Genomic DNA, 12,228 nt, shown 5'->3' with positions numbered 1-12,228 from the left:
AAAGTGACCTTTGGGAGAGCCCGCAAAGTACGCTGGATCTTCAAGCATGCTGGCCTTCGCAATGCTGGTGCGATTTGTAGACCACATTGGGAGGTGATGGGTGTACAAAACAGGTGCACTGGTAATAAGATTGATAGAAAAGTACAGAAAATACTTAAAAAAGTGAGCCTTTTTCTGGTGTGTGTGGGAGGATGGCATCCTGTACACATTCCCTACGTTACGGTGACGAGAAAAAAAGACCTCGGTAAAAAATGGAAAATGTCAACCGAGTCAAAGTCACATATAAGAAAAAAATAGTAACATACGCTGGATAGCTGCTCTATTTTGTTCAAGTGGAAGCGAGGCGACAGGCTCAGTTAAGATTCACACTTCTGAATAATATTAGGATACCTGTGGTAAGGCGTGGTCCCTCAGCGATTAAAAATGGCTGCTGGTTTTAGATTCAACTTTCATGTTGATGATGAAGAAGAAAGTGAAACGTCTATAACCGACAATGCAAATTCACTTACTCTAAAGCCAGGAAAACAGTTCGCCGTCCCTAAAGACTTCACCCTTCCCTTGGATATACGAACAGAAAAGCAAAACATTGGAGGGTTTTCCTTTGTACATTTGAACCTGCAAGATGTCGAGATGAAACTGAAATCAAATGATAAAAGTATGGAAATAGCTAGTGCTATTAGAACGAGTACTGACCTGATACCATCTGTGTACGAAGGAGGGCTTAAAATATGGGAGTGTGCTGTTGATTTAGTGGAGTTTTTACAAGAGAGTCAAATACTACTTCAAAACAGACGAGTTTTGGAGCTTGGCTGTGGTGCCGGATTGCCTGGAATCTTTGCTCTTCTGCAAAACGCGACTGTAGATTTTCAAGACTACAATGAGGAAGTTCTTGAATACTTTACTCTTCCTAATGTTACATTGAACCTGGCTGCAAATAGCACTTCAATTGAAGAGAAACTAAAGATCACAAACTTCTTTTCTGGTGATTGGGGGAAATTAGAATCCTTCATTAATCCTGAAAAATGTCAAGAAAAGTGCTATGATGTAATCTTGACTGCAGAGACTATTTACAATGTAGATAATTATGATAAATTACATAGTTTTTTTGAGGCACACCTCAGAAGACCTGGTGGTGTTGTATTTGTTGCAGCAAAGAGCCATTATTTTGGAGTTGGTGGAGGCACTGGCACATTCGCTACTATGATTCAAGAAAAAGGGGTTTTTGATGTGTCTGTATGCAAGAAATACAGCATAGGACTACAAAGGGAAATTCTATCTTTGAAGTGGAAAACTACATGATAGTTTAATTAAATTAGGTTACTACAGTAATTTGCAAGTTTCCCGCTCATAGCTACACTGGGTACCAGAGCCTCCAGACTTCTCTTGACCAGTGACCAAGCGAAGCGAGGAGGCTCTGTGCAGGCGAGTAGCTTTTTTCAGTTCCAGAAATACAGATTTTGTATTCTGCAGCTGATTGGTCAACGAGATTGTCATAGTAACATAAAACCATATTTGGTCAATATTCCCATATTTCGTTGTTTTGCAAAGGTTGAAAGTTCAGGTGTTCAATTACATGTAGTTGGTTTGCTTACACAAAGTACACATGGATCTGTACAGGACCCGAAATGATCCCAGGACCCGAAACGATCCCAGGACCCGAAACGATCCCCAAAAGTACCCCAACTGATCCCGGGACCCTAAACGATCCCCAAGAGTCCCCGAAATGAACCCCAAGGAATTACAGTAATGGACAACTAAAGGAATGTGTAAGGATTGGCTTTCATTTTTAAAAACATATGAAACATTTAGCTTTGTTTGTGTTATTAAAAGGAAATTTACATTAACTAAAACTATAGTATTAAGATTTTTATATACGACTGCGGGGGAAATACAGTGGTTGAGTCAAAAATTGGGGTCAACTAACAACTCATGTGATAGTAATTTGAGGAGCCCGGCGTGGATAAATCATTTTTACATAACAAGCCATAAAAGAAAGTCTTTACAGATGGGACATGCTGCTTTACATAGGAAGCGAAATGTTTTAAAGTTATTTTTTGGCATGTTTGTTTTCGGTAAATGAAAGACCTATCATATCGTGAGATCATGCCGGGGTATACGCACGACTACATGAGGAAATTCAAAACTCACATAATATTGCTTTCACATCCTCTTAATATTTTGCATCGATAGTAGAAGGGTTGTTCGAGTGTATTACTCAGTGTGCTTTTGTCATTCCATCTTCTCGGCCAAACCGGCTGCCTAAAATGTGTAGGTAAATATTCGCTCGTGTGAACAAGGATTTCGTGGTGAAATACATGTTTGGTTGTCAGATGAATATTAATTTTTAGGGGTGATGTTTACCGGAAATGAGATTTATAGTGTCGGAGTCATGTGTCGGAACCGCAAAATGTTAAGAGTGTAATGGAAGGTCAAAAGTTTGGTTGATCTGAGCAAAGCTGTGCTATGTTTATGCTGTATTCCTTTCAGTAGCAATTTAAAGTTGTGTATTTGTTTTGGACTCTGTTTATGGGTTTAACGCCGGGCAATGTAATAAATAGAAGTATTGTGTTGGAATTTAATATTTTTAAGTCACGTTGTTTAGAAATCGAGTCGCTCTTAACCCTTTATTATGCTTCAAAACTTGCAAGTATTTCTTCTGCTTTCCCTTTGTCCATTACCGCAATTCCTTGGGGTTGATTTCGGGGACTCCTCGGTATCGTTTCGGGTCCGAGGATCAGTTGGGGTACTTTTGGGGATCATTTCGGGTCCTGGGATCGTTTCGGGTCCTGGGATCATTTCGGGTCCTGTACAGATCTCAATGCTAGTTTCGACAACAGTCATTGATTCTCCTTGTTGTTTACGGGCTGGGAGCTGCAGGGATCTTGCAGTTTGTACCGAAGGCGAAGTTGAAGATGGAGTAAGCCCGCCCGCATCGGGGCCCGAACGATGACTTTCTGTGGCTTCCAACCTATCGCAGTTCTCTATTTGCAGTTCTCTATTAATAATTCCTTTACATCCTGTAGCTTTTCAAGCTGCCTTACACAGGTGGTTTCTTATTGTAATGTTTGCTGGTAAAGAATAATAAATAGATGTTCTGCGAATTGCTCCTTCTTTGTCTTACAGCCAGTAAACAAATTAAACTTGTCTAAAGAAGTGTTGTTGCAGATATGACAGAAATAAGTGCAGGAAAATTTCTCGATGGGCCATTCGGTGATACTTTTAATAACTCAAGTATGAAAATAACAACAAAACTTTGAAAGCTTATAGGTAGCTCTCATGTTGTGTGACCTACGTCATACCGCAAAATGGGTTTAGGCATTTAATTCGAGACTGGAACTGAAAAAAGCTACTCGCCCGCCCAGAGCCCCCTCACTTCGCTCGTCGCGACATTTTGGCTGAGCGTCACTGGGCGAGAGAAGTTTGGAGGCTCTGGTACCCAGGTTAGCTCATAGCTATCATCAGACTGAGATTAAACGAAACAAATTTCAATTAATTTTCAAGCCAGCATTTGTCCACTACTTCTTCGTCATTAGATATACTGTATGGATGCATAGCTTCTTGATGAGATAAAGGTTGCACCAGGGGTGGTCATTCTCCATGCACGTTTATCATGCTCCATTGAATGTGGAAGTTAACCCAGTTATCTTTAAATTCCAACACACACTTGGAAAGTTGGCATAGATATGTATACGTGGAGATGAATGAGCCTCACAACTTGTGTACTGTCTTTTAAGTGTTTATGTTTTCTGGAATTAAAATGATTACCATCACCAAATGTTATTTGATTTCTTTGAATAAAGCCAGGAATCAAATTGGTTAATACTCAATAAAGTTTTAAAAATAATGATAAGAGTTTGAAGATTATTGAAAATTACAGTAACTCAAGGGATTGCCACAATTATTAGGGGTTATTGGAGTTTTATTGCTGTTCAGAAATTGGCTGTTCTCTTCCCTTAAAGCTGCATTGCCACCAGTTTACTTCCAGGCAATTATGTGAAAAAGATTTTAAAATTGTAAAAGTAGTGTCTTTTGGAAGTTTCTTTGAGGATGTTACTGAAACTTTAGATTGGAAGGCCTGTTAAATAGCGCGGATTCTAATAGATTCTCTTATCGGTTGAGGTTTCCATCAGCCCTCAGGAAGTAAAATGGTGACAATGCAGCTTTAATTAAGCCCACAGGCAATACCTTGGGGTAAACTGCTATTCCTTTTTTATGTTTAGGGCTTATTAGCATATAACAATCTGGGTGTCATCACTCTTACTTGGAGGAAGGAGTGTATTAGTGAAGGAGTCTACACTCTTACTTGGAGGAAGGAGTGTTAGGGGTATAAGTGGAGTCTGAACCCCTCTTGAATGCAAAAATATAACAAATATAGGATGTTTTCCATATAATATCCTGCCCGCATACTTCCACTCAGCCAATCCTGGTGCACCTGTAATGTACAGTATGGAGCCCACTAAAGTTTTCTCTCTCCCCCTAACTGGAGGAATTTGTTTTTGAAATAGATATTGAATTCTAAAAGTGACTCCAATAGAAAAAAACCCTTACAAGTTACTAAAAAGAACATGGAGTAATTTATTTCACCACTTAAACAATCTGTTTTATAAATACAATGGTTATATTGAATCCTGTTTACAGAAGAAACATTTAAAAAAACAAGGGTACCAATTTTTCAACCAAAGGGATATTTTCATTCTTAATAAAACAAAAGATTGTTTAGAATGTACACATTTTTGCAATATAACCATATGATTATTGTTACAAGCACTTTAAATGCCAATATATTTTCCAGCATGTTATCATCTTGCACCAGCAGGGTACCCTGGGGGAACACCCCCTATCCCTCCTCCACCTGAGGCTGCACTTGGGCCAAGAAGGATCTACAACAAGAAGATGACATCAATAAGACATTCCAGCAATGACTGGAAAAGAATGGGCTGAGTCCAGTATTGTTCCACAGGAATCCACTGGAAATCAATAATTCCCTTTACAAACCTGTGTACTGTACTGTATTTTTGTGCATTTGTGGGTAATGAGCTCGCTAGGTATTGACCAAAACTGGACACGACATAAAACCGATTGGTGATTTATTGAAGAAATGGTTCTCTGATAACTATAAACTTCTCATACAATCACCATGTCTACAAAAAAGTATGGTAATTGCTTTGGTTAAAACTTGCAGAAACATTTGTGTACATATGCTTTGTAATACAAACTGTTAGCTTCAGTATGATAAAGCGTGAGTTCTATTTAATGATATCCAAAGAAATAGAGTAGAAGAAACATGGAACAAGCCACGTATATCACAGCAAAGTACTGTACTATTATGATTTCTTGTTGCCAGTTGCTGAACAGTTTTTACAGTACTGTATATTAAAGCTTTATCTCTCTCTACAGAATGCACAATGGTGGACAGATACAAAAAAACACAAAAAATGGGGATGGAAAAATTTATAGGCCTCTAAAGCAATGAAGAGGCAGTCTTTCAGAACCCTCTTGAGAGGCAGCCAATCAGAAGTGTCCTCCCAAGTGGTGAGATGAATAGTAAGCTTGTAATGGTAATGCTTAAAAGAATGAATATAATCGTAAATAACCTGTCTTTGTTGTTGTAGCTGTGCCTCTTCCGTCTGTACTCTCTCGACTTCAAACACAACTGGCAAAGCGAGGATCATGAAAGAAGTGCTCAAGATCCAGATGGTTTTCCCTGTGAAGTTGTATAACCATTTTGCCCCACTGACAGTATAACCCCCTGTAGCAGATGCCACATTCCGGACACTGTCTGGGAACATCTCCGATAATGCCATAATTCGCTCTCCTATTGTCTCACTAATATCATCAAGATTCTAAGGGGGAAATGAATAGATAGAAGTGTCAGTACTTGTCACCTATAAAACCATCACGATGACTAATATATGTATATATATATATATATATATATATATACGTAGAAGCGCTCGGTAGTTATGAAGGAGGGCTAACAATAAGCAGGACTAAATCAAGTTTTTGAATAAGCGCTTTTGAATAAGAACTTGGCAGGCAACAATTACCACATTGTCTTTAAGTAGTTGACATTCTTGTCATTAACACCCTACTCCATTAATTAGCATCAGATATGAACATCTCTTATATATATATATATATATATATATATATATATATATATATATATATATATATATATATATATATATATATATATATAAGATCATGAAAGATGTTCATATCTGATGCTAATTAATGGAGTAGGGTGTTAATGACAAGAATGTCAACTACTTTAAGACAATGTGGTAATTGCTGCCTGCCAAGTTCTTATTCAAAAGCGCTTATTCAAAAACTTGATTTAGTCCTGCTTATTGTAAACTCTCCTTCATAACTACCGAGCGCTTCTACGTTTGCTTATGCATGTTTCCTGTACAGAAATCCTCATTAAGTTTATAGTTACTGTACATGGCACCACGTTCAATCACAAAACAAGACAAAGTAGCGAGACACCAGGACTCAAGCAGAAGAAGGAATCACTCTTCTCGTCTATTATATGCTAACAAATTGCCACTTATTACCTGGTTTAATGTTCGGTGCCACAACTATCACTTGCCTTAATTTTACTTACTACACACGTGTGAAATAAGAAATTACAAAGCTCAACCTTACCTCATCCTCAATCGATCTGATTTCAGGCATTGCTGAAGAGTATGTACTGGAATATTCGTAACGGGTGTAGGAGGGAAGTGATATGGCTGATATGTAGTGTAAAATTGATGATTACTTTACAATACGAAAGCAAAATGCACAATTTCTCAAGTTGTATAAATTCTAGGCAGCAAATATGCCCCAGCGTGCTTTGCGGTCTACCGCTATAGAATCCACTTATTCTTTTCCACGGTACAGACAATAATGCTATTTTTTTCCAATGCACATATTCAAAATTATAATGGATAAGAAAATCGTAAGGCAAAAATGTCAAAAGTTAAAAGCTAGCACTTTATTTGAGCAAGTTTAAAATTTGGGTTGCCTGTAGGTTGACCCTGTCGCGCAAAGCGGATAAACCTGGGTTCAAGGTCTTTTGTCACGTGCTCACCCCCCCCCCCCCCCCCCCGGGAAACCCGCGGATTTTATTCCACAACATGACAGTAGAAACTTTTACGACTTCTCGATCTTCATTCATTTAGAATGGAGTTTGTTTTGCCCTGATCTCTATCCCAACCTATTATGATGACAGACGCTATTAGTAGTCGTCTGCTACAGCTGAACGAACTGGTAGCCGAGGAATCGCCTCTTCGTGGCCAAGAGTCTGCAGAAATCGCGAGAGATCTGAGGGCTCACTGTTCTCAACTTCGCGATGAATCAGAACTGGGTAAAGTTTAAATATCGTGTCAGCAATACTATTTTACTACTTTTGAAGCATAATGAATGTAATCTTTTGACAGTTTTTGTATACATTATTAACTCTCCAAACTTGAATGAATCTTGGACAGTTGACAAACTTGATAACTTTGACAACTACGTTTGATCTGATTGCACACAAATGCAGGGGCCCAAATGCATACTGCCAGCCTTGTCAGTAGCAGATCTAGGGATGGTTTCATTGGTTTAACAGAACACCTCCAGGATTTTACTTGAGGGGGGAGGGGTACGAAATACGAAAATGTGGACCTAATTTTTCCGGGGGAGTGGGGGTGGGGTTATGAGGGGGGGGGGGGGGGGTGGTGGGTAGTTTTTCTGATAAAAATCTGACCACCCACGAAAAAACAAAAGGGGATTTTTTTATATGCCATTGAATTATCTGATTTGGCTACAAGAAAGTTAGGCTTATAGATTTATGACATGCCATGAATCTAGAATGTTCTAGAGTGCGTTGTTTTATCTAATTCACTTATGCTTCAAAAAAACAATTTGATTTGTATAGTACCATTTTCTGAAGCTCAATGGCTCTTAATAGTTTTGTCTGCAAAAAGGGAGTCTATTGTGAACCGAAGGCGGACTTTCCTCCATTGAGGGGGGTGCGAATTATTAAAAAAACACTAAAACAAAATTGTGCTTGACCTTATGTAAGGGAAGATACAGTAGTTGATGGCTTGAAAAATTGGAAAACTTGCCTACCTGTCTAATAGGGCATTCCAGCTATGAGTTCGCATGCACATTACTATAGAAAACTACCAGAATGCAGTGCACACTTCTTTAAGATCGCACCAAACGAAACGCATGCTACATGAGGGTTGTTGAGGAGGTTTTCATGCCAAATGTGCGTGCATGCTTATAGCCGGAATGGCTATATTTGCATTGGTTCCTGTTCATACAAGATAATAATCACAGCCTATTGTTTGCTGACTTGTGCACTCATGTGAAATTGCCATAACGTCAAAAATCTCAAGCCCTTCATACAATAATGATTTATTTAATAAGCCCATGCATAATTACTATATTCTGTGACATTGGCTCTTTTGGGTTTTCTTGTGGGCAACAATGTTTTATTTATTTCCTAATAGTTTCTTGCACTTCTGTATGATATGGCAGGTCTCTACTTACCGGAACTCATCCATAATCCTTTCATCACCTTCTATTCCACACGTCTCCCCTGTAGGGTGGTGGTGAAGTTGTTGATGCCACTACTCAAATGTTTTTCAGCTCGCTGTTCATCTATACTATTTGATGACAAGACTGGTATCATACGCTTCCTCCATAAAACAATAGCCAATCAGGAGGTAATGATCATTACATACAGTGTACCAGGCCTAAACATATTTGAGGGAGGGGAGGGGTTGATACATAGACATTAACAAAAATATTTGGGGCACAGCACCACCCCTATGGTCATTTGCTAGGCCCTGTTAAAGCAGCATACTCCTTGTGTAAGAGCTGACATAAATCACATATTCTCATATAAACAACAAAAAAGTTTTTTTTTCTCTGGTGTTTTCTTTAAACCAGCAATTTTCAATTCATATTCTCTTTTATTGGTTCTAGTTTGTTGAGTGCAAGACTGAGCTGCTCAAGTTTCTTCAGTCCTACCTTGGACAATTAAACACTAGAGTGAATCCTTATGCTGTAGCAATCAAGGTAACACAATGCTATTCAAAGATCATAAAGATACCTTATAAGTGTGTCACACTGAATGTTATAATAGATACTTGCTGGTTGCACACTTTACCACCGACCACCAACAGATGGGTCCTTCTCACAACTGTTTTAGTCTTGATGTCCCATTGTACCTTTCAAGATACTAATCCACATGAGGGAGGGAAGGTGAAAAACCAGGGCAACGCAATTCACTTCACTCAGATAGAGCAAAAAAAATGGCATGAAATTTTCCAATTCTCAAAATATAAGCTCAAGATTTCCCATAGGAGTTCCTATGACCAAAAGCTTAATTCCAGATTTTAAAGAAATTTAGAAGATATGGAATTTAGATATTAGCGAGCAAAGTTGGCTTAATTTCAATTCGACCCCCCAGTGAGCCCCACTTCTCCCTAAAAACGAGGAGAATTCATACTTTGAAAAACATTCGAAGTTTGAAAATTTTCAAACATTTGAAAATTGCACTTCAAGCCTCATATCTAGAAGACAAATCCATTAGAAAAAAAACACTTTTTGATATGTTGGTTTACATAACATAAGGAGCCTCTATGCAAAAATTCAAGCTTACCGAAGTTAACCAGACCTTATTTTGGGAAAACTTGCCATTTTTTTTTGCTCTGTCCTTCCCTCAGCTTTTGACTACTTAGCCCCTCAATCACACCTATTATGATTGTTATTTTGTTCATCTTTTAATTACAAGGACATTTTTCTGCATGCAGGATATCTGTATGAAGCTGTTATTCCAAGAGAGTAGTAGCAAAGTAAAGATAGAGACATTTCTACCACTTATTCAGGTGAGCATCAAATCATGGAAAGAGGTGGCAGCATTATCCCCTGGATCATTGGATTACTTGCTCATCTGAAATTTACAGGATCTTATGAATAATGTTAAATTTCCAACAGGTACTCAGCCTATCTCTGTATAGGTTATCCATGTACTGTATATAGCTTAAGCCAAATCAGGGATGCATCTGGGGGGGGGGGGGGGGGGGGGCAAGTGGGCCCTTGCTCCCCCTATTTTCAGATATTTGGTTAAAAATTACAAGAAATATAAGGAAATCCATCGAAAAAAATGAATCCAGGCCCAGGCTTTCCATAACTTCTGGATCTGCCTTTGCAAATAAAGGGCTCATCCTGCATGTGGTATTCTTTTAATTATGTGTATAAGTAGTTGGTGTATGATAATTGTTAATGTGTTTTAGCTTATGCAGACAAAGCTTGAAAGTTCCATAATTGACGAGATGGACATTCCAAAACTAATTGACAGGTAAGCTGTGATGATATGATTGGCAATTGCAAAATCTATGATCTAAGCTTTAAATGAAGATATTGTAAAGCAGACTTTTGGAGCTGTGGTGATTGTTTATCACATGCTGAATCGATTATGCTTCTTGTTTATGCTTTAAAGATACAAGATCATATAAAAGCAATATTTAAGAAATTTCCTAATGCTGTAATGTTGCATTATACATCCAAACAGGTACTTCAAAGCTTGTCTGCAATCATCAAAACAACAGTCCACAGGTTTGTATGTAATATGTAGTAGCATAACCATCCATTTATTCAAACCATATCATCATCGCCACCATATAAGATCATCAACATCATCACCATCATCATTTTTATATTCATAACCAACATAATCCTCGCCATCAACTTAACAATATCTTTATAATCTCTATTATCATCACCATCATCTTAGTGACCTCTTTACCATTACCAGCACGTTTCTTTGTCACCATATCTACTCCAAGCACTAGTTATTACGTCACCACTGCCAAATGTACAGTGGAACCTGGATTTTTATGATATGCATTGGAAGTTAAAGAAAATGATTGTAAAATTGAGGTACACATCGTTGCAAAGAGGTCTTTGATCTTACGATATAAATGAAATCCATGAAAAATATGGTTGTAGTGATTGGGTTAATTATCAACTTTTACAAAATAGCTGTAACTATAACTGTAACTGTATTCTGTATCAGCTATACTCTCTGTTATACTGTCATCTGTATTTAACAAGATCTAACAGATTTGTATCATAAAATCAAGAATATCGTTGTATCCAATAACGTAAGAATGAGGTAATTTTTTACACATTTCACTGTATTTCTGCCGGGAGAATGGAACGCCATTGTAAAATTGATGTGAAATATCTCATGTTATGTTTTCAGTGCGGTTTTGGTTGTACACTATATTGGGTGTCTTTGCGGAGGTCTTTCCTGAGCACATGTTAGGGAATGCGGACCGCTTGATCAGCATCTATATCAACTTGCTGAATTCTGAGGTTAGTAATAACTGCTTGATTTCTATCCATGTTAATCTACTGATTTCTAGGGTTCGTTATCACAATTAATACAACAACACTCATAAATCACATGCCCTGATTGGCCAAGGGTCAATGTGTTATTATATACTGTAGGACACATATACGCTTGACGCTCCCCTAAACTAGATTGTACTTAAAGCCGCATTGTCACCAGTATACTTCCAGTCGATTACATATCAATCTCTGATGATTTTTAATGGAAAACGTGAAAAATATGTCAAAATATTAAAAGCATTGTGTCTTTCGGAAGTTTCTTTGAGGATGTGATTAATAATTTAGAGCGGATGGCCTGTTAAATATCTCGGATTCTAATAGATTCTTTTGTCTTTTAACGGTTGAGGTTTCCGTCAGACCTCTGGAAGTAAACTGGTGACAATGTGGCTTTAAGAAACAAACATTTGAATTATGGTATAAAACAAAGCCTCTAATCCCCAATAAAGCACAGAAGATGACACAGCATATGTAATGACAACAAAAATCAATACAAAAGGCCCAAATAGTCGTGTTCGTAAACCAGAAGAAAAAATACAATACACAAAAAACTGGTATGCGACTCAGATACTTGGCAGAGTCAAATACCTGTTTTTGGTGTATTGTAATGAACAACAGGCATGCAACTCAGCTTCTTTCTTACACACTTTCTTACACACTGTTTCATCATCTGTGCATCTATCAGAGGACAGACACATGCAAAAATGAGATCTTTTTACCTTAGATGTTCCATATAGGGGGGGGGGGGGGGCTTGAAACAAGAGTTTCAAAAATTTCAAAGAGAAACAAGAATTTCCTTATATTTCTTGTTAGTTTAAAGCCAATATCTGAAAA

At 37.9% G+C, this 12,228-nt stretch overlaps 3 protein-coding genes across 8 annotated transcripts in view; 2 read left to right on the top strand and 1 right to left on the bottom strand.

Annotated features, from left to right (window-relative positions):
- The first annotated feature begins 388 nt into the window (after positions 1 to 388).
- LOC5505615 (histidine protein methyltransferase 1 homolog) lies at positions 389 to 1,572 on the top strand. Its single transcript, XM_001626333.3, has one exon. The coding sequence runs from the start codon at positions 424 to 426 to the stop codon at positions 1,297 to 1,299; it is 876 nt and encodes a 291-aa protein (XP_001626383.3). The 5' UTR covers positions 389 to 423; the 3' UTR covers positions 1,300 to 1,572.
- A 2,983-nt stretch (positions 1,573 to 4,555) lies between these two features.
- Positions 4,556 to 6,826, bottom strand: LOC5505614 (mitochondrial import receptor subunit TOM22 homolog). Its single transcript, XM_048719869.1, has 3 exons — positions 6,652 to 6,826; positions 5,595 to 5,843; positions 4,556 to 4,880 (listed from the first exon to the last, which is right to left on the bottom strand). Exons 1-3 carry the CDS (start codon positions 6,679 to 6,681, stop codon positions 4,800 to 4,802), a joined length of 360 nt encoding a protein of 119 aa, XP_048575826.1. The 5' UTR covers positions 6,682 to 6,826; the 3' UTR covers positions 4,556 to 4,799.
- A 285-nt stretch (positions 6,827 to 7,111) lies between these two features.
- Positions 7,112 to 12,228, top strand: part of LOC5505605 (DNA-dependent protein kinase catalytic subunit) — a 93,465-nt gene continuing 88,348 nt past the window's right edge. For 4 of the 6 annotated variants that reach the window (XM_048720240.1, XM_048720239.1, XM_048720237.1 and 1 more), the window contains exons 1-7: positions 7,112 to 7,354; positions 8,626 to 8,702; positions 8,965 to 9,057; positions 9,795 to 9,869; positions 10,278 to 10,342; positions 10,556 to 10,599; positions 11,249 to 11,361. In XM_048720240.1, coding sequence (XP_048576197.1) covers positions 7,210 to 7,354; positions 8,626 to 8,702; positions 8,965 to 9,057; positions 9,795 to 9,869; positions 10,278 to 10,342; positions 10,556 to 10,599; positions 11,249 to 11,361 — 612 coding nt within the window. In that variant the 5' untranslated portion in view covers positions 7,112 to 7,209. The remainder of the gene's footprint in view (positions 7,355 to 8,625; positions 8,703 to 8,964; positions 9,058 to 9,794; positions 9,870 to 10,277; positions 10,343 to 10,555; positions 10,600 to 11,248; positions 11,362 to 12,228) is intronic. The other 2 variants (XM_048720238.1, XM_048720241.1) reach the window with 2 other exon arrangements.

Source organism: Nematostella vectensis, chromosome 12, assembly GCF_932526225.1.
Source record: "Nematostella vectensis chromosome 12, jaNemVect1.1, whole genome shotgun sequence".
NCBI lineage: Eukaryota > Metazoa > Cnidaria > Anthozoa > Actiniaria > Edwardsiidae > Nematostella > Nematostella vectensis.
Note: the sequence above shows the minus strand (reverse complement) of the source record. Positions and strands in the feature narration are given on the sequence as shown.

What these genes read in the sequence shown, in the direction of transcription:
- LOC5505615 (XM_001626333.3), top strand. Translation starts at nt 424, where the DNA reads ATGGCTGCTGGTTTTAGATTCAACTTTCATGTTGATGATGAAGAAGAA.
- LOC5505614 (XM_048719869.1), bottom strand. Translation starts at nt 6,681, where the DNA reads ATGCCTGAAATCAGATCGATTGAGGATGAG. An exon ending in TCAGATCGATTGAGGATGAG is followed by an intron (nt 5,844 to 6,651) that starts GTAAGGTTGAGC and finishes TTTCCCCCTTAG; the next exon opens with AATCTTGATGATATTAGTGA. An exon ending in AGCTACAACAACAAAGACAG is followed by an intron (nt 4,881 to 5,594) that starts GTTATTTACGAT and finishes TTCTTGTTGTAG; the next exon opens with ATCCTTCTTGGCCCAAGTGC.